Source organism: Nelumbo lutea, chromosome 1 (genome assembly GCF_056320005.1).
Source record: "Nelumbo lutea isolate HS-2025 chromosome 1, American lotus-T2T, whole genome shotgun sequence".
NCBI classification, from domain to species: domain Eukaryota; kingdom Viridiplantae; phylum Streptophyta; class Magnoliopsida; order Proteales; family Nelumbonaceae; genus Nelumbo; species Nelumbo lutea.
Window position 1 is genome coordinate 154,977,584 of NC_142684.1, and position 19,975 is coordinate 154,997,558.

General features: G+C 34.9%; 1 protein-coding gene and 1 long non-coding RNA gene across 5 annotated transcripts in view; both read left to right on the plus strand.

The window, feature by feature from the left end:
* Nucleotides 1-13,153, plus strand: part of SGT (UDP-Glycosyltransferase superfamily protein) — a 104,055-nt gene extending 90,902 nt beyond the window's left edge. For 2 of the 4 annotated variants that reach the window (XM_088956390.1, XM_088956391.1), the window contains exons 10-14: nt 4,795-4,897; nt 4,999-5,108; nt 11,905-11,952; nt 12,040-12,189; nt 12,732-13,153. In XM_088956390.1, coding sequence (XP_088812516.1) covers nt 4,795-4,897; nt 4,999-5,108; nt 11,905-11,952; nt 12,040-12,189; nt 12,732-12,914 — 594 coding nt within the window. In that variant the 3' untranslated portion in view covers nt 12,915-13,153. The remainder of the gene's footprint in view (nt 1-4,794; nt 4,898-4,998; nt 5,109-11,904; nt 11,953-12,039; nt 12,190-12,731) is intronic. The other 2 variants (XM_088956392.1, XM_088956393.1) reach the window with 1 other exon arrangement.
* A 3,395-nt stretch (nt 13,154-16,548) lies between these two features.
* Nucleotides 16,549-18,366, plus strand: LOC148878542 (uncharacterized). Its single transcript, XR_016102742.1, has 2 exons — nt 16,549-17,217; nt 17,977-18,366. It is a non-coding gene; the product is annotated as an uncharacterized LOC148878542 (long non-coding RNA).
* Nucleotides 18,367-19,975: the final 1,609 nt, after the last annotated feature.

Genomic DNA, 19,975 nt, shown 5'->3' on the forward strand with positions numbered 1-19,975 from the left:
AATCTTGCTTTTCTTCTCTTGATTTATCAACTTCAGCTTGGTAATAAATCATCCTAGAAGATCCACCTCCTGATCAAACTCTTGATGATGTCTATTCATGTCATAGGGAATACATATGACATCATCAGGTCAGGTGTATAGCTTACTTACAGGACTAAACTTGGAAACACTAGATTTTGGTAAAGGATGATTTTAGGGTAACTTTGGTACTAGTTTGAGATACTTTTGATGTTATTTTAATTACATTTTTGAAGGCTTTATGGTGAGAAGTATGCGAAAAATCCAATCTGTATTTTTTGATTGATATGTCTGAATATGGTTCAGACTTGAGAAGAATAGAGGAGAAAGAGGAGAAGAATAATAAGCTGTAGGTAGAAGAGGAGAAAACCTCACACTCCTGTTTGGTGGAGACTACTTATCAATATGTTCCACTTATTAGGCATGTTGTGATATCATAGGTTGTCAAGGAAACACCTAGGCAACAAGGCGCCCTTTGGAGGCTTGCCTCACCTAATCGCCAAGCAGTTTCATACATTGTGTTATAAAATATTTTTATATTCTTTATTTTTGAGATTATAATTATAAAATAGACATTGTTAAACTAAAATATTCATTTTGTGCATTTATATACACTTTTTTATTATTTTCTTATTTGTTAGGTTTTAATCAAAACAGACATTTCTAAATGCTTTATTGAACCCTCAAAGACTTCAAAACCTGAACCAATAAGCAAGGAAGAACTTAACATGAATGTGTTGATTTTTTGAATTTTCTTTTCTATCTTCCTTTTGCTTCTCATGAATACATCGATTTTCTATACTTTAACATGAAGTTTATACTTTTCTTATAAAAACTATGGATAGTTATTAAGGAAATGTAGTTATGGAACCTAGGGATATGCTTTTTACTTTAACAAATCCATCGTCTAAGTCAACCAATAAGCAAGGAAGAACTTAACATGAATATGTTGATTTTTTGAATTTTCTTTTCTATCTTCCTTTTGCTTCTCATGAATACATCGATTTTCTATACTTTAACATGAAGTTTATACTTTTCTTATAAACAATGGATAGTTATTAAGGAAATGTAATTATGGAACCTAGGGATATGCTTTTTACTTTAACAAATCCATCGTCTAAGTGATGCTTAGGAACCCACCTAGGCAACTAGGCGACAAGGCACCGTTCTGTTGCCTAGCCTCGCCTTTGTGCCTTGAAAACTATGTCTGATATATAAAGAGAAGTGTAATCACATGTCTAACTCTGTTAAATTATAAAAGAGGACAGACAAGAGTGCCCTTACTTGTTTAATACATAAACTCTAATGCTCCCCCCAAGCTGGAGAATATATATCTGTAAACAGAGCCGTTATGGTCAAAACAGCAAGAGAAAGAGAGAAAGAATGAGGAAGAAAAGAGAAGGGCACTGATCTGCTAAGATGAGAAAAAAACATAATCTCTCATCTAGTAGTTGGCCCATATTTATACTCCACTAATAAAGAGATATTTACATAGTTAACCCTGTTTAATGAAAAATTAGGATTGGAGTGTCCTTGCTTAATGATGGGAAATATCTAATTACGTTACATATCTCTTAATACTCCCCCTCAAACTGGTATATATATATCATATAGACCTAACTTGCCAGAGATGAAATCAATCCAAGGTCGATGCATGGCTTTGGTCAACAAATCTGCTAGTTGATCATCAGTTTTCAGCCGGGGGGGGAGGATCTTCTAGTCAGCCATTTAAAGGAGTGTAAATCTTTCATGTGGATATAGTTGTTGTCGTCTCTGAAGGGACCTACATTTTGCTGCACTAATGCCCTTGATCCATTAGGCAAATTTCAGCTTAGATACCTTTTCAATGCAGCAAAAGAAAAAAAAAAAAAAAAAGAAAATGCTCTCATTAGGGCATCTTTTAATTAAACATTGACTTGCATAAACTCAGGGAAAACTCAAATACAAAATGGGGGTGTAGGGCTAATGTAGATTGAGGGCTAGGGTCTAGGGTTCAAGCAGTGAGTGGTTTTATCTGCCACAGGATTCCTAAATGCAGTCATCCTCAAAAGTCATGAATCTAAACAGTATTGCCACTTAATTAATATTTAAGGAATTGAACTTATATTCTATCCTACTTATGCCAATTAAATGACATATAAAATGCAGCTCTGAAATTCAAAGTTGTCACATTTTAAACTTAGCTTAACCAAAAGCTATGAAAGGATCTTGCTCATACAGTCTGGCCATGTCAGAAACATTGTTGTATTAGCATGTAAGGAAATCCAGGTACCACTTTTCAGAGTCCAGGCAATATTTAATTTACCGTATATCTCTAGTTTCCCACTATTGGCTGTATTCCATCTTTAATACACTTCCATGCATATGCAGAATAATGAAAACAGTGATATCTAAGAAGAAGAGGAAATAGAAAAAGAGAACACAAGAGAGGAGAGGAATAGTCCAAATCTGAGCTACCCACTTTTCAGTATACTAGTAAACGTGCATGTGTTGCATGTGGCAATTTCCAATGATAATGATAATGATAAAAAAATTTTAACGTTCTTATTAGAGCTCCTGCAACAAAGATAAGTGATCAAATCAGTGTAATTGATATCATAAAAATTAGGTGGTTATCATCATCATGTAAGAGCTTTGTCCAAATTATGTTGGATCAACTACATGAATCCCCTTTCACCATTCAATGCTATATCCATCGTTAAATTATGGGCACTTATATTTTTTATTACTTTCACCTAAGTCCTCGATTTATCCTTGGCTTTCTAGTCCCTCCAACATTAAATTGAACACCTTTTTAAACAAATTTATATATGGTTTTACATGCAACTGACCAAACCAATACCTTCTCTCATTTTTCTCCTTTTGGAGCTACTCCTGGGTTCGTTCTTCATATGCTGCCAATCAAGTGGTATTCATTAAAATTCCGTAGTGGGGTATGATTGGTTAAAATTCTTTTGGTATCATACCTTTTGGCATCATAGATAAAAAGAATATATATATATATATATATAATATGTAATATTAAAGACATGTTCAAAATTTTTATGTTTTAAAATTTTTTATATTTTGTATTTTCATTATTTATTTTATGACATTACAAGCGAACTTGTTTAATTGGGAGGGAAATGCAAATTGCAATTGACTTTTAGAACATTGGTTACTTGGTTTTATCTTATGGTCAAATCAACTGGTCAAATGGGTAAATCCATCACTTAACAATTATTCTGAGTCCATTTATAACCAAACCACTTACTTGCAAAAGACCATTTACTTGGTTATCAACATCGTGGCCTAATTGAACCATTTAACCCGGTTAGTGAAATCACAAATTAGACATTAATTTTTCTAGATTTTATATTCCACTTCTATCATTAATAAAAGCAATTTTTATTTATCACATTTAGTTTTTAATATGCCAAATATATAATATTAGACATGTACCCAAAATTGTTTTATTCTTTTTCATAATTTTTGTATTTCTTTATTCTTACGTTTTTTAATCATGAAACTATGGGTTGACCAATTTAACCCAAATGGTTGAACCATTAACCTACCACCCAAATAGAAAATGGTTACGACTTTGTTTGATTTTAAATTCTATATCCTATTTTCGTCATTGATAAATACTTCATATTTATCATATTTATTTGTTGGGTTGCCCTTGTGTGGCCTGGGCTTTTGCATACTCCATTTGGGCATTTCTATTATATATATCCTTTTTTTTCTCTTTCAATAAAGTTTTAGTTTACAAAAAAAATATCATACTTATGTTTAATATGACGATATATAATAGTAGTGATGTGTCCAAAATTTTCTATAGATTTTCTTTGTTTTATATGTTTTTATATATTTATCTATTTTTAATTTCTATTATTTAATTATGGCATTTTGGATTGATCCATTTAGCCTAGATGGTTGAACTACTTACCCACCACCTGGATTAAAAAAATGGTTTCATTTCTGAGTTTATTTAAAAAATATAGGTTTTTATATTATGAAAATCATTATTTATGGACTTAATTAATAGAATTTATAAAAAAAAAAACAAAAATACTTCAAATATAGTATTCAATGATAGAGAATAGGAGTTAATACCTTAAATATGGGATTTAATGTGAGGGAATTGAATAAAATGAATAGTGGATATTGAAATTACATTTTTTACCCCCAAAGTGAAAATTGTCCAAATTCAAAATGAAGGGTATTTTAGCCAAGAAAAATTCTAGAAATCAATAGGAGTTAATACCATAAATATGGGATTTAATGAAAGGGAATTGAATGAATTGAATAGTGGTATTGAAATTACATTTTTACCCCCAAAATAAAGTGTCTAAATTTGAGGGGTATTTTAGTCAAGTAAAATTCTAGAAATCTTTGGCCTCATTTGTGCTTTTTATAGTAGTATAGATATACTTGTGCAAATAATATAGAAGATTGCATATTTGCCCCTACAAGTGAAAAGTAAATGACACTATTACCCCTTTTCTCTAAAATATTACTAGATTCTGCCAAGATCCATGTACATACCTGTTTTATATCATTGCATGAACTGATTATGCATTTATGCTAGGAGGATATATGATTGTATATTAAATTAACCATATGGATGCATTATAGTTTTCTAATTGATGTTGCAGACACTGAAAATTTCCATATCCTCATATCACCCCTAGGATGTTTTCCCTGATCCTGCATTGTTTCTTTATTTTTTACCTTTATAAATTGATATGATCCTGCTGTAGATTGTATATTTTACCTTTTATGAATTCAACACAGCCTGTTCAAGAGCCTGAGAAGATGACACAAATAATTGTGGAGGCACTGGAAAAAACTGGACAGAGAGGCATCATTGGCAAAGGGTGGGGTGGCCTTGGGAACTGTAAGTCTTATTCCAATATTTGGTTAACTTTGTTTCTTATGTAACCTTGTTTTGGTAACTATTTCATATATTTTATTGAGCTTACACTCTGCTTGTAGGAGTGTCATATTTGTTTACCTGGATTTTTTCCCCAGTGGCAGAAGAAAAGGAATTTGTATATTCTCTGGATAACTGCCCTCATGACTGGCTATTCTTACGGTGCAAGGCTGTGGTAAGTCTCATTTCTTTTTGAAGGAAACACAAAAGGGCCAAAGTGGTAGCCCATCCCTTAACCCACGAGCCCCCAACCCTGGTGCTGAGAGTGAAAAGAGAATAATCTGATGAACTTGTTGAAAACCAACATCTACCACCAGTCTGGAACCTCTCATACCAAGCCTGATGTGCTTGTATGAGACCATACATTGATTTCTTGGTGGAGGCCTTATATAAACTGTTCCACACAAATATCCATGTAGAAAGGCATTTTTGACGTCCATTTGGTAAACAATCCATTGCTTAATAGCAATGATAGCAAGGATAAGTCTGAAGTAGTCATCTTGGCAATTTGCTTAAATGTCTCTTTGTAGTCAATGCCATTCTCTTCTTCATAACCTTGGGCAACAAGTCAAGCCTTATGTCTATCCAAGCTCCCATCAGAATTTAGTTTAATAAATTATACCCAATGACTCCTAATGATGGAAGCATCTGGAAAAGGAACAAGCTCCTAGGCATCATTTTCTAGTGGAGCTTGAATCTCAATGTTGATGGCATCTTTCCGATGCTTAATTACCATAGCCTAGTGGTAAGATCTAGGAATCTCTATGGAGGACAACACAATAGAAAAGGAACTACGTGTAGAAAAGAAAACCTATAGTGGTTAGGAAGACGGGGAATTTTGGAAGAATGGCGTAAAGGAACAAGAAAGGGAGGTAAAGTGTTGATGAAAGAACAAACTTTGATGAGTAAGGAGGAGAAAGCACTAGTGGTGATGGAAGAAGAGATATAGAAATTGGAATAGCTAGATGCTTCCTGTAGTAAACTTGAAGAGACAGTAAATGAGGCTTAGAGTTACCTACAGAGGCAAAGCTATGCATAACAGTGAAGGGTGGTGAAGGTAATTTAACAATGTGTATAATGAAATATAAATTCTCAAGAAAGACAACATTTTGATATATGTAAAGATGTCAGACTTTAGGATCGTAATAAAGAAAACCCTTGTGTCTAAGTTGTACCCATGAAAGCACACAGTTGATTGAGAAGTTAGCTTAGTGTGCTTATGAGGAGGGAGATGCATAAAAGAAACACAACCAAAAACATGACACATAGAGTAGGGTATACAATGTAAAAGAGAATAAAAAGGAGAGAGATTATCAAAAGCAGAAGGATAAATATTGATGAGATGCACAACTATGCTAGTTGCCTCCACCCGAAAGGTAATATGGACATGGAAATGAAGTAAAGGGAACTCACTACACTAATGTGTCCATTCTTGCATTTAGCAACCCCATTTTGTTGAAAGGTTTTGGGCAAAACATTTGTGACAAAATACCATGATGCTTCATATAGGTTTGCAACTTCCTAATGTTGAATCATTAACATGGTGTGAACATTATGTTGAATCATTAACATAGTGTGAACATTCTTGGAAGTGATAAAAACTTTTGTTTTCTTTTGGAGAAAATAAACCAAAGTATATTTAGTGCAATCATCAATAAACAATACAAAGTATCTATTACCAAGTTTTGAAATAATTGGAGACGACCAAGCATCACTATGTATTATTTGAAAGGAAATTGTAGCATGCTCAAAAGAAGTGGGAAAAAGGCAAAAATATGACTCTTTGTAACCATAAGTCATACAAGATTTATCAATATTCTTAGAAATTGAAGCAACAGAAGGTAAACAACCAAAAGGAAACAAATGATCCAAGTTCTCAGCATGTGTGTGGCCTAAACGCCTATGCCATAAATGCCACACATTATTACAATAAGAAAACAGAACATTATTAGTAGCTGAAAGAAAACAAGAAGTTGGTAATGGATTCCTCTTCTTGAACTCGAGAGCAAATGGCCTCCCAAGTCTATGCCCCTTCCCCTCCACCTCCCTGGTGCATTGGTCTTGTATAATACAACCATCATGAGAAAATAGAGCAAGGCTACCATCATCAACAAGTTGACCAACGGACATGAGATTAGTTGTTAACTAAGGAATAAAGTAAGTTTTGGGAAGATGAAAAAGAGATGCCTGTGAAATAGAGAGCAACAAATCATCACAACCAGCTATTTTTAGAGACTCGCCACTAACAGTGATTATTTGGTCATTAGAAGAGTAAGTTTAGGTGACTGACCAAATGAGGCTCTAGTCATATGTTTTGAGGCAGTTGAATCAATAATCCACATATGGCTGGGACATTGGCTGAGGAATAGATGGTAGAAGACTTACCAGACAGATCAATGGCAAAAAAAAGTAGAGGAAATAGCTGAAGACATAAGTTGTCGTATCCTATCCTTCATTATTGTGCCAGGAGATTCCCTCTTTGAAGCTGAAGTGGAGGGAGGAATCCTTTCAAATTATTCTGCAATTGTCTAAATAGGGGGTTGAGTGGGGCATTCAGTGATAATATGCGCCTATTGTTTGAAGTATGTGCAAAAATTTTTCTTCTTATAGTGAGAGGCCACATGTCCAAACTCTTTACATTCATAACGTTGAATCTTGGAGAAATCCTTCTTCCCCTTGGGTTTAGTAGTTAAAAACAGTGTCAAAATCATGTTCTCTCTTGCTATCAAGAGAGAACTGAGTGAACAATCTGGTCTTCTATGCTAAGTGTTGAGGGAGATTCTAAGCTGGTGATTAACTGGTTACAGGATGAGGGAATGAAAATGTGGATGCATAATAATGATAGGAAGAAATTCAGGTGGTTAACTAGAGATATGGAGGTAAGGACAAGGTGGGTTAAAGGAGTGCAAATGCCTTAGCTGATACATTAGCTAAGCGAGGGGTGGAGAGAGACTCATTGTTTTGGGCACCATTGTAAGGGGATTGGGGCTTCTTGGGGGAGAGATAAGAGGTTTTATCTCTCATGAACTTTAACTGTTCTTGAACTTTCTGTACTTACCACATTCTACTCAGATTAATAAAATTTGATGTTATTGATAAAAAAATGCATTATTTTCCTCTGATCAAAATGTTTCTTCATAACCTTCACGCAACAGCCAATACAGACATCTCCAAAATGAAGCAATTAATATTCTATCCCGAGATTAATAAATCCATCATAGTATTCCTGGATTTTCTTCTCCCCCTATGTCTATGAGAATATGTCCATTTCAATTTGATATTGTCTGGACATATTGGATTGTTGATAGACCTCAAGATAGCCATACATCTGCTTTGCAGTTTTCAGACCCCTCATAGCTATAGCCACATCAATTGTAATCGAACTCAGTATCCAGGAAACAATCTGGGTGTTATTGATTTTCCATTGCATCAATCCCTTAGCATTAGTAGCATCAAAGATGGTTGTGGTGCCATCCAGATAATCCCACATTCCTTTTCCTTCAATAAATAATTGAAAATGAAACTTCTAGAGAGGTAGTTTGTTCCATCAAACCTCACAGATATGATACCACTCTTTTCAGATCCCATATTCAGTCAAGAATAGATGTAAACAGCAAACCAAAGGATAATAATCACTGGAGAACAGGTAAAAGGGCTTATGGAAGGAGCAAAAATCCACAGAACAACACAAAAAAAAAAAAAAAGTCCCAAAATAATCAAAAGAAACACAAAGCCTGATCAGAGAGCAATATGCTTTGATACCATGTTAACAAATTGCAAGATGTAACCGGGGGAGGGGAGGGGAGAGCCAAGACTGTAGGGTGTGTCTAATGATGGCAGCCCCCAAACAAAGAGTTTATATTATTGTGTGAAGGACAATTCTGTCCTTACAAGAATGAGATAAATACAACAATATAAAAGGTACAAGAAAACTAGAGTACAAGGAAAGATAAAATTATGTATTAACCCTCATTATCTCTACATTAGAAACATCCACTTCTAGTAGTTACTGCCATGGCAGTATATGGATAGGAGACCCAAAAGAAATTTAAGCAGGAACCTAAGAACATTGTGAAAGGTTTATGTGAAGTGGTAGTAACATTATGTCTTACCATTTTGTTTTCATATGTTGAATCAGAATGATATCTACTTGTACCTTTTATTTAGTTCTTGAATTTATACACTGCAGAATCCATGGTCATGTCATCTATGCCAAATCTAGAACTTTCTATTTCCATGTCTTTACTTAAACCATTGATCAGTGTGGTCAAGGTCCTTAGTAGTCTTGACATGCCTTGCTTAGGAATGACTAGGCATTACCTGGTTAGCTAGAATTAGAAGTATATTTGTTTTGATTTTTCAAAAATATAAAGTTATTGAGTTACTGAAAATTGGATGTGTACATTTATGATAGAAATAACTTTTAAAACTTTATTGTTGTATACAAAATATCTGATAACTTATAATATTTATTTGCAATTATCAAAAACTATTTTAAGGTTTAGTACAATATCTTCATGTGCAAATAATATGTTTAAGATTACTATAGGTGGTGTGGATGCATGGAAAATTTTGTGGAAGTGATATTCTTTTATAGCAAAATGCTAGTATTCTAATTAATGTTCTGCAATCCTTCCTACTCTAATACTAGTCAATTGCCTATATGGATCTGTTTGTTCAAATTCAAATTCGAATTTGACTACTCCTATACTAGTCAATCTAAATAGGGTGTTTAGATTGAATTGACCCCCACCCCAAAAAGGCCAATATATATTACTGAATATAATATTATGTACAATTACATAAATGCCCTTGTAGGGCAGCAACAAAAAATATGAAGAGAACATGAATAAGATTCAACAAGAGACTATGATAATATAATCAACATGCATACTTTACTCCCAAATTCTCTACACCCCCTCAAAATGATAGGACATAAGCATCAGTTTGTCAACAATGAGTGTGCAACTTGGGCAGGCCCAACCCAAGCCCGGACCGACCCTGCCCACAATTTTACATGGGATGGGCTTGGACCCAAAAGTTTGAGCTTTTAATTTTTTGGGCTGGGTTTGGGTTTAGCCTTTAGGTAGCCCAAGCTTAGTCCGAGCTCAACTCAATTATATACATGTATATATGCATATATAGACACATTTTGCATGCATACATGCATATGTATACACATACATGTATATCAATTTTTAGTGTGGGCTGATTGACCAACCTGAGCCCGAGCCCAACCTGAGTGCATCAAATTTGAGTGTGGGCCTGGGCTTGGTTGGGCTTGAGATTTAGGCCTAATTCTTAGGGTTGGGCTTAGGTTGACCTAAAACTCGGGCCGTCCCACCCAATTTGCACCCCTAGTAAACAAGAAAGATGTGTTTGGATTGATTCATAGCCTTGGTGAAGATGTTTGTAATCTACATGTTAGAGGTTATATGTGGAAGAACTACCAAGAAACAAATTTGATAAAATGAAAGTTCACCTCAATGTTTTTAGTAGGGCTGTTCACAGAGTGTCAAAAACCGACCAAACTGACTAGACCGACCCAACTCGATCCGATGTGGTCGGTTTTTAACTTAATTTGGTCAGTTTTGGTTTAGAAAAATGCATAACCCGACTGATCGGTTTGGTTGCGGGTTATAACTTTGTAAACCAAAGTAAACCGACCCGAACCGACCATATGAATGATGCTTTCATGTCCTAGTTCAATCTTTTCAAAAAAAAAAAAAGCAAAAAAAGACAAAAGTCTTTTTATGAGATAACATGCAAGAGGGTGGAAATGTGAAGTCTAATCTGAGTCTTCGGCCTAGCTCTCAGGTATAGTACGACAAGTCTGAAGTTTTAAATGCTAATAGGACAATAATAAGACTCTACATCTATTATGTATTATTTTATTACTTTTTCTTTTTCTATATGTATTATATTCAATTACTTTTTCTTATTTTACTGTGTTTTGAATTAAGTTGATTTGTATATGGAATGATAGAAAAGAATAAAATTTCTTGGGTTGTGGGCTTTAAGTCCTATCAATAAAGAGGAGGAAGGAGGTCTTGGTTGAAACCGAACAAACTGACCAACCGATAGTTTTTATTGCAAGTTGGGTTTTTATTTCTTTGGGTCGGTTTTGATTGATTTAGTAGTCAACCCGATATAGTCGATTCAGTTGACAAAACTATGTATAACCAAACCGAACCGACCCATGTACAGCCCTAGCTTTTAGTTCTCTCATGAAATACAAGATCAGAAGCAATCTTAGTTGCACTAATTGTCATCATAGAGAGGATTAGATGAAGGAAGATCAACACCAAATTTAGTCAAGAGAGATTGTAGTCAAATGATCTCACTACATACAGATGACGTAGCCCTATACTTCGCTTTAGTAGATGATTTAGAGATTATTTGTTGCTTCTTGCACTCTGCAACTCCATCTGCTAAGGTGTACTCTAACAAATTTGTTAATATTGAAATTCTCCTTCGAATTTGTCTCCCTTTGAGTCTGAGTAGAGGGTACTCACTTGAATGTTGGAAACACTTCTGACTTTCGTCTAAGAAAAATATATCCAAGTATACATGATACAATCATCAATAAACAATACAAAGTACTTGTATGATTTTATCACCACTTGGAGTTACTCCTAAGTTCCTATGAATGGTTTCATTTTTTATCCTATCCTTTCTAGTTTTTCCAATCACCCATCTCGGAATACACATTTCTGCCACACTCTCTTTGGACATGTTGCTTCTTGATTGCCCAACACTTTGCTGCATAGATCCTTCCGGTGATGTTTATGATGTTTTCAGCATTCTAGAACTACATTATTAAAAGAAATTTATAGGCTTCAGCCTCAGCTCAAATTAATTATTTCTGACATTGATTGTTTTCAGTTTGCATTTATACTTTAATTCTATTTTTCTAACTTATCTCTCAGTATTAATCTAGAAGTGGCATTCATTTTCAACTTTGTTTCCAGGTACATCATGGGGGTGCCGGAACAACAGCTGCTGGCCTTAAAGCTGCGGTATCTGTGATCACATGTTTTCTTGTCTTGGTTTCTATTCAATGTTTGTTCTACTGGCTAATAACACATTTTTTTACATATATCCAGTGTCCAACAACTATTGTCCCTTTCTTCGGAGACCAACCTTTCTGGGGAGAACAAGTGCATGCTAGAGGAGTAGGTCCTGCCCCTATCCCGGTTGATGAGTTCTCACTTCCAAGGCTGGTTGATGCGATTATGTTCATGTTAGATTCTGAGGTAATAGTCAACAATTTTGTAGAATATATTTCCCTTGTTGGGTGTTCTCAAGTGCATTGTTTCCAATCCAAGGATGGATGTCATGGCCTGCTTCCATGAGATGAAGTTACTGCCACCCTGTAATGACTACAAACCAAAAAAGATGTACAAAACCATTATAAACCGTGTTTGGAGAGACTGATCAGATCAGTGATGCATAATTATCTCTCATCTACCAGTAAGAAAAAAGGAAAAATCTTTCTCATGTGAAAGCAAGAAGGTATGAAGAGAGTTCCAAAACTGTAAATCCAACTTCCCCTCCCCCAGCCCCCCCACCCCACCCAGAGAAAAAAAAATATATCTAAAAACTTGTATATGGGTGCAAGCATCCCCACAAAAGAAAGGTTTTGAGAATTGGGAACTGGTTTTGGTAGTTCAAAGCTAAGGGTATCCGATCTACTGTCCATAGTTCTCAAATCCTTTAAATTTATTAAAGCATTTTAGATTTTCATGGACAGCAAGCAAAAGATAATACCTTATGGACCTATTAACAATCATTGCAGGTGAAGGAGCGGGCAATGAAACTAGCCAAAGCTATCAAATCTGAGGATGGAGTAGAAGGAGCAGTAAGAGCTTTCTTTAAGCATCTTCCTTCCAAAAAGCCCGAGTCTCAACCATCACCAGTGCCATCAGGTTTCTACGAACAATGCTTTGGTTCTGTAAGAAGATGTTTTGGTTGCTCATAATTCCCAGATCCATTTTGTTGCCCCTTCTCCTTTTCCTTTGTACCTCATTTTCATTTTTCTTCTTTGTTTTCATTTCCAATGTTCTTGTATTCAATTATTACAGTTTTCTTGTGAAAATTATCTCATTTTCACATTATACCTTCCCCCATATATAAGGTGAGTTTCAGTGTATTACTAATCAAACTTTGTAGCATGATCCTTCACATATTTTCTATGGAAATCCTTTTTGTTTTCTCCCATGGAATTAGAATTGACGAACTTTACTGAACTTTGTAATGTATGTCCATGATCCATTCTTGTGGTATTGTAGCATGTAGGTGACGTATATGCTATTTAACATGTTGATGGTGGATAAATGGCCTATAGAACATAATTTGATCAATAACCTACTTGAGATTATTTAATGAAATAGCATGATTTTGGTGTAGAGTATTGAAGTCCAATAGGCAAGGTTTTAAATTTCGAAATGATGGGTGTATCGTATATTTAAAAGTCTGATATGGGATAGTGGAAAATGGGTGGTATCATCTTTTTTCCACCATATCAGATCGTATATGGGGTGTATTGAAAAAGATACGGCCAAAAACTGGGAAAAAAAATTAAAAGGGGGGGGGGGGGGGGGGAAGCAAGTTTCTTTCCCCTAAAAGGCTGAAATAAGCTCTCTTTTTACCCTTAAATGACTTTAAAACTCTAAGCCTCATTCCTAGAGTGCTAGATGTGCAAAAATTTGCAAGAAACAAGCATGGATTGTTATTTTTTTTTAAGATTTTTTAAATTTTTAAAAAATATGACAAAAATAATTAAGCTTTTTTTTTCATTTTTTATAATATCTTGTGATTTCTTTTTTTTTTTTCCTTAAATGTTTAAATCTATGTTGATTTACATTTGTTACGTTCAAAATCATAATTTTTTGTGTTGAGTAGATCTATAGAAATTTTATGAAGATATTTAGGGAAAATATATGCCTATAAAGACTTAATATGTTTTAAATATGTGGATTTATCTATTATATCTATAGAGCAATTGAAATTTCTTTTTTAATATTTTTTATTTGTTATATTTTTAAAATTAAAATTAAATAATAATTAATTATATTTTACCATTTGATCACAATGATTGAATATATTATAATTCTATGGATAATCTATAATATCCATAGAACAATTGAAATTTCTTCTTTAATAATTTTTTTATTTTATATTTTTAGAATTAAAAATAAATATTAACTAATTATATTTTATCATTTTATCACAATGGCTGAATATATTATAATTCTATGGATGATTTATCATATCTAGAAAGCAATTGAAATTTCTTCTTTAATAACTACTTTTTGAATATGTTGTATAATGTTTATTTATTTTTATTTTTATAATTTTTGAAAATAAAATAATAAGTAGTTATTATTTATATTTCACTTAGAAGTTGTGTAATTGCATGTTTTATGGTTGGATAGGAGAGTTGGATTTTCCCCATCCCATAAACTTAAGAATTATAATTTAGAAATTATAGTCAAGCGTAGATTTTTTAATAAAATTATAATTAACTACGGGAATCTATTATGGTGTGATTAGAATCACATGTTCTTAACTACTACACACTCCAAAGTAGAATTTTGTAGATTATGGTATGTGCGTTCTATAGCCGGTTTAACTTTTAAGGTGTATAAACAATTTAGGTGAAAGATATATTTGATCAAATATTGCAAAACGTAAGCCAAAATGCCATTGGTGTGGTTGAAAACACGAGATTTACGTATGTTCCATCAACTACAAGATTATTTATTTTCAAACTGGTATGGTTGTGTCTTGAATTCTTTATTTTGACCTGCTTCATGAACCCGCTCTAAATTAAGTGGAGAAGAAACTCAAAGGAAAATCATTGGGGGTGCTGGGGTGGAGCATCCCGCAAGAGTACAGACCTGATTCATATTAAGCTTATAGGATCCAAACCGAATATGAAGAGTTATGCATTTTGGGGTTTTTCTCTCTTGTATATTTAGGTCTTTGTCTTGTAAGAGAAGTTGAGAGACTGGGTATATTTGGGATTTGGGATCCAAACCGATTCATATTCAGCTCTGTATTCTTCTCCATTCCTGATTTTATAGTGGATTTATACTCCTTTTTTGCCTATGGATATAAGCAATAAGCCAAATCACGTAAATTCTTACGTCTTCTCTGTTTACTTCTCTTTATCTTTGTTTTTTCCTTTTGTTTTTGGGTGTCATTCAAATCTGCATTTGAGTTTTTTGGCAAAACAAATTATCATGGTGTGTTCCACAACCTATTAGTTTTTTTAGCTCCAAAATTTACTCCAGATGCCACCTTAAAATGTTCCACAACCTATTAAAAAACAAAACTTCCATGATATTGAATTACCTCTATTGTGATTTCGCCTATAGGTTTAGCTGAAGCTGACGATCTAAAGTGATGCCATTCTTTGACAACAGGAAATGGTTTAAAAATAAATAAATTTATTTTAGGATTTTAAGGAAACAAACACATATCTGATTTCTTCTTGACAATTGGTAATAGGGGGGCATTGATAACAATTGAAGTGGCTGAACTGCTTTTTCTTATAGTGAATAAGTTATTAAAGAGGTTATGAGGTCCTTCACAATTGAGGCTGAAGTTGGGTTGATTACAAACACTTGAATATTTTGTTATTTGACCATTCTATCCATTAAAACAAGGTTTAAAGCAAATCGCATTGTTTTGTGCGTATTGTATCAGTATCGAGGCAATATGGCACGATAAATACTGAGTCTGGGTATTCTAATGGATTCAAATGTTAATGCCCATCCTTGTCTACTTGTCTAATATATTATGCTGAAAAAATAAATAAAAATGTTATTGTATCTTTTGAAATAAATGCTCGATATGCAACTTTTGTGTACCTAGAAGCTTACTGGGTGGAATAAAAATACCCTCTCTTGCAGGCCGAATCACCATGATTAATGCTTCCACGAGCATGATGCCTCAATTCATTATGAGGTTTTTCAAAATCTCAAGAAACACTATAAATGATATAAATAAGATGTAGAGAAGCTTAATTTAGGAAAAGAATATGACAGAAAGCCAATTCATCTAATAAATTGGGAGAGTGTGCACCCCTAAGAGATGGGGCGGGCTTGGGTGGAAAGTTCTAAACGATCAAAACAAATTATGGGTAAGTTGTCTAAAGTAAGTACCTTAGAAGAGAATTTTTTTAGAAAGCCAAGACTGCCAAAGGCATTTCTTGGGTGTGAAGGGGTCCACCAATCGAGACATCTCCTAAAAAAAGTATTGGTTGGATGATAGGGAATTTGTAATTCAGTAAATTTCTGGGAAGACAATTGGGCTGATAAAAAGAAATCACTAACCAAGCAATCGACCCAAATGATAATCTCTGCTAAGTTGATTGATTTTGAGAGAATGGTGTGGAAAGAAGGTAGTATTCGGGAATTAGTTCCCTTGGAAGTGTGGCAAAAAATCAAAACAATCCTTCTCCCCTCAAGCCCTGTTGTTGATGGAATGATTTGGAGGTTTGATCTTAAGGCTCCGTTTGGTTTGTGGGATGGGGATGAGAAAAAGGGAATATTTCTAAAAATATTCTCTTTTTTCTCTTTATTTTGAGGGAAAAAGAGGGATGGGATGAGAAATATGTGGGATGTCAGATCGCAAAATCATAGATTTGGGGTTGCACCAAAACCTTACCATCCCAGTGGAAAATTTTGAGAAAGATGAGGGAGTGAGGAACGGTTTGTGTGAAAGATACAGAAGAGGAGCTGGTTCGGTGACAGTGGCATTCGAACCCAGAAGCAGGAGCTGGAGGGGTCACACCAAAACCATCGGCGATCTGCTACCTCCCCTTCTTTGAAGACAGTCGCCAGGTGACGTTCTCTGCCAACACCCCTTGAAGTGAGAATCTTTCATTTCAGCAGAGAAGCGATGCTGAAGCTGAAATCCAGAGTGATAATAACCAGTCGAGGCTGAAGCTGAGATTAACAGGTCTAGCGATACTAAAGCTGAGATTAACCAGCTGAAATCCAACGATATTGAACACTCAAGCTGAGATTAACCAGCGATACTGAAGCTGATAGTAACCCTCCTTCCAAGGCAACCACATTCCAAATAGCAGTGAACTGTCATCCGCGAATTGAACCCAACGGTTGCTTCTGCTGGGGAGATGCTTTCGGGGGATTTGCGGGCGTGCACATTTCTACTGCACGGAAATGTAATCGCGTACAACGATGTGGCAGTGTGGCAGGTAGTGGAAGACTGGGAGAAGCATTATTCATCATCTCCAACAGCACTGTCCGAAGGTAAGAGATGATGAATAGTATTTTTCCCATTATTTTCCCATATAAAACCAAGGAAATATGAATTTTTACACTTTCCCATCCCATCCCATCTTTTTCCATCCCACCTAAAATCTTTGCACTAACCAAACAGAGCCTAAAGGAAAGTTTACGGTTAGGTCGACATATAATGAGGCTAGTCTTACCGCAAGAGTTTTAAGAGAGCCAAACATGATGCTAAGCAAAATCTAGGGGCTCTTGTTACGCCCAAAAATTAAAACTTTCTTGTTTCTCTTTTGTGGTCGTCTCTCCACAAAAGCCCTTCTTCTTAAGAAAGGTTTTCCCATTGATGGCTTTTGTGGGAAAGAGGAAGATACAAATCATGTTTTCAAGAGTTGCGCTTTATGCAAATCAAGTTTGGATGGCTGCTAGCTAGAACTTATCCTATCCAAATATCAACCATCAAAATATTGTTGACTGCCAGCAAGCAAGATAAAACATTTACTTGGAGACAAATTGGGTGGATACCACCTAAAGGGAGGGGATCAAGATAAATTTCGATGCCTCTCGAATCAGAGATGGTTCTTGTGCTATTGCCTGCGTGGCCAGAAACTTCTATGGTGAGGTGCTCGAAGTTAAGGCTTATCTTATGGGAATCACCACCATTAATCTCGCAAAAGCCTAGGCGGCCTGAGAAGCCCACAAAATGGCATTAAACTTTGCTAACTCCCTTGTTACTACTATTGAGGGTGATTCTCTTTTTATCATTTCTTGTCTAAACAGGAAGTCCGAAACCCCTTGGAGATTGAAGATCATCATTGATGAATGTTGCAAGCTGAGCGAGTTTCTGGAATTTAGGATTTCTTATCATCATGAGTTTCGTAAAGCCAACCAAGCTGCGGCCTGGGCTGCTCAAGAAGCTCTCCTCTCCCATGACACCACCTTGCATTTTTGCTCTTTTAACATTCCTATTGAATTGCTTTCTATTTGTAGAGCAGATGTTAGGGGCTGAGCTACCCCCTGTTGGGTGGCTCCTGTTATTTTTTACCAAAACAAAGGGGAAAATACCCGATTAGTACCATGTATTTTGGGCCTAGTGCCATTTTGGTCCCCAAACATTAAAATGCGACAATTTAGTACTTGAACTTTCAAAATGCATCAATCTAGTACCTGACGTTAATTAGTTGTTAACCAATCTTTAAGTGGCATTTTAAAAAGACACAAATGCCCTTCAATTGTCATCTAATTTTCTTTATCAACCATCTAAGCATTGACAAAAAATTAACAATCCCAAATCCTTGACTTTTCATTTCAAGAACGTTGACAAAAAAATTACAAACCCCAACTTTCTTGATGAGAAGAGACAAGGATTTGGGACTGTTAATTTTTTGCCAACGTTTGGATGGTTGATAAAGAAAATTAGATGATACTTGAAGGGCATTTGTGTCTTTTTAAAATATCACTTAAAGATTGATTAACAGCTGATTAACGACAGGTACTAGATTGACACATTTTGAAAGCTTAGGGACCAAAATGACACTATGCCTAAAGTATAGGGTACTAATCAGGAATTTTCCCAAAAAAAAAGATTGTAGATATTCTAAACATTGCATCAAAATACATGATTAAGACATTTAGTTAAGAAACTTCATCTGGTCCTTGAAACTATTTTAGATGAGACTTTATTAGGAAAACACAGAAACCTTAAGGAGGAAAAAAAACATCTATTTTAGATGATATATATGGTGATTGTTTGTAGTGCTAGTGCTTTAGAAAAACCACAAATTACACCGGTAATAGGATATATGGGATTTAGGTATCTCATAAGAATGGACCTAAGCCCCATGCATCAGATTTGAAGTTGTTAGAGTTGGTTGAGTAGTGATAGTTTTCTCTTTTCATTATATGTTATGTTGTGTGAAGGAAGGTTAGATCAATCATATGGATTATCAAACAATGCTAGATGGTTGGGCAAATTTTCAAAAATTTTCTTACAACCTTTTGGGAATCGTATTCTTAGTTTTAGAAAAACTACAGTTTTCAAGATTCGTTCTTGCACTGAAACCGGACCAATTCTAAAACCAAAAGAAAGGGAGAAGTATACCTGATACGGATTCCACAAGTGTAGCTCCCAAAGTGGTAGTTCACACCCAAATTGAATCCCAAAACCATCCTCCACTAAAGATGGTGCAACTTGGAATGAAGTCGGTTCAGCAACACAGTTTTCAGAAAAACTGCAATCCAACTCTTTGGATCATACAAGGGAGGTGAGCACGAAATAAATATGATATTTTTTTGCAAAAATCAAAAATCAGAACTGATCAAGATCAGTCACAAAGATGGAGAACAAATTAGGGTTTCTAGGGTGGCAAGAGAAGAGAGAAAGATCTGAGAGCATATGTGTAACTAGAACAGTTCAATCTCTCATTTTATAAGCCTTAAGTAGCACCACTCCTAATCAAATTAGGAGGTTTCTAATCCAAATCTTTATTTGGATTTGAACTCTATAAGTGGATAGACTTATCCTCTTATCCTAATGGGTGCTCCAAACCCTTATCTAAACCCATATTCGCCCAAGTCACATGACTGCTTAACATGTCATGTGACCTCTCAATTAATCTAATTAATCATTGGTTTTAGTCACAATAAACAAATGGTTCACGTCCGATCCAACACCTAGTGCAGTACCATAATTGAATCTAAGGGTTATGTGTAACTTTTTAGTTTTTCCCATCAGTCTCCAAGGTGCAGCACATTAGTGTCAGCCTTGGCAGGATAAACT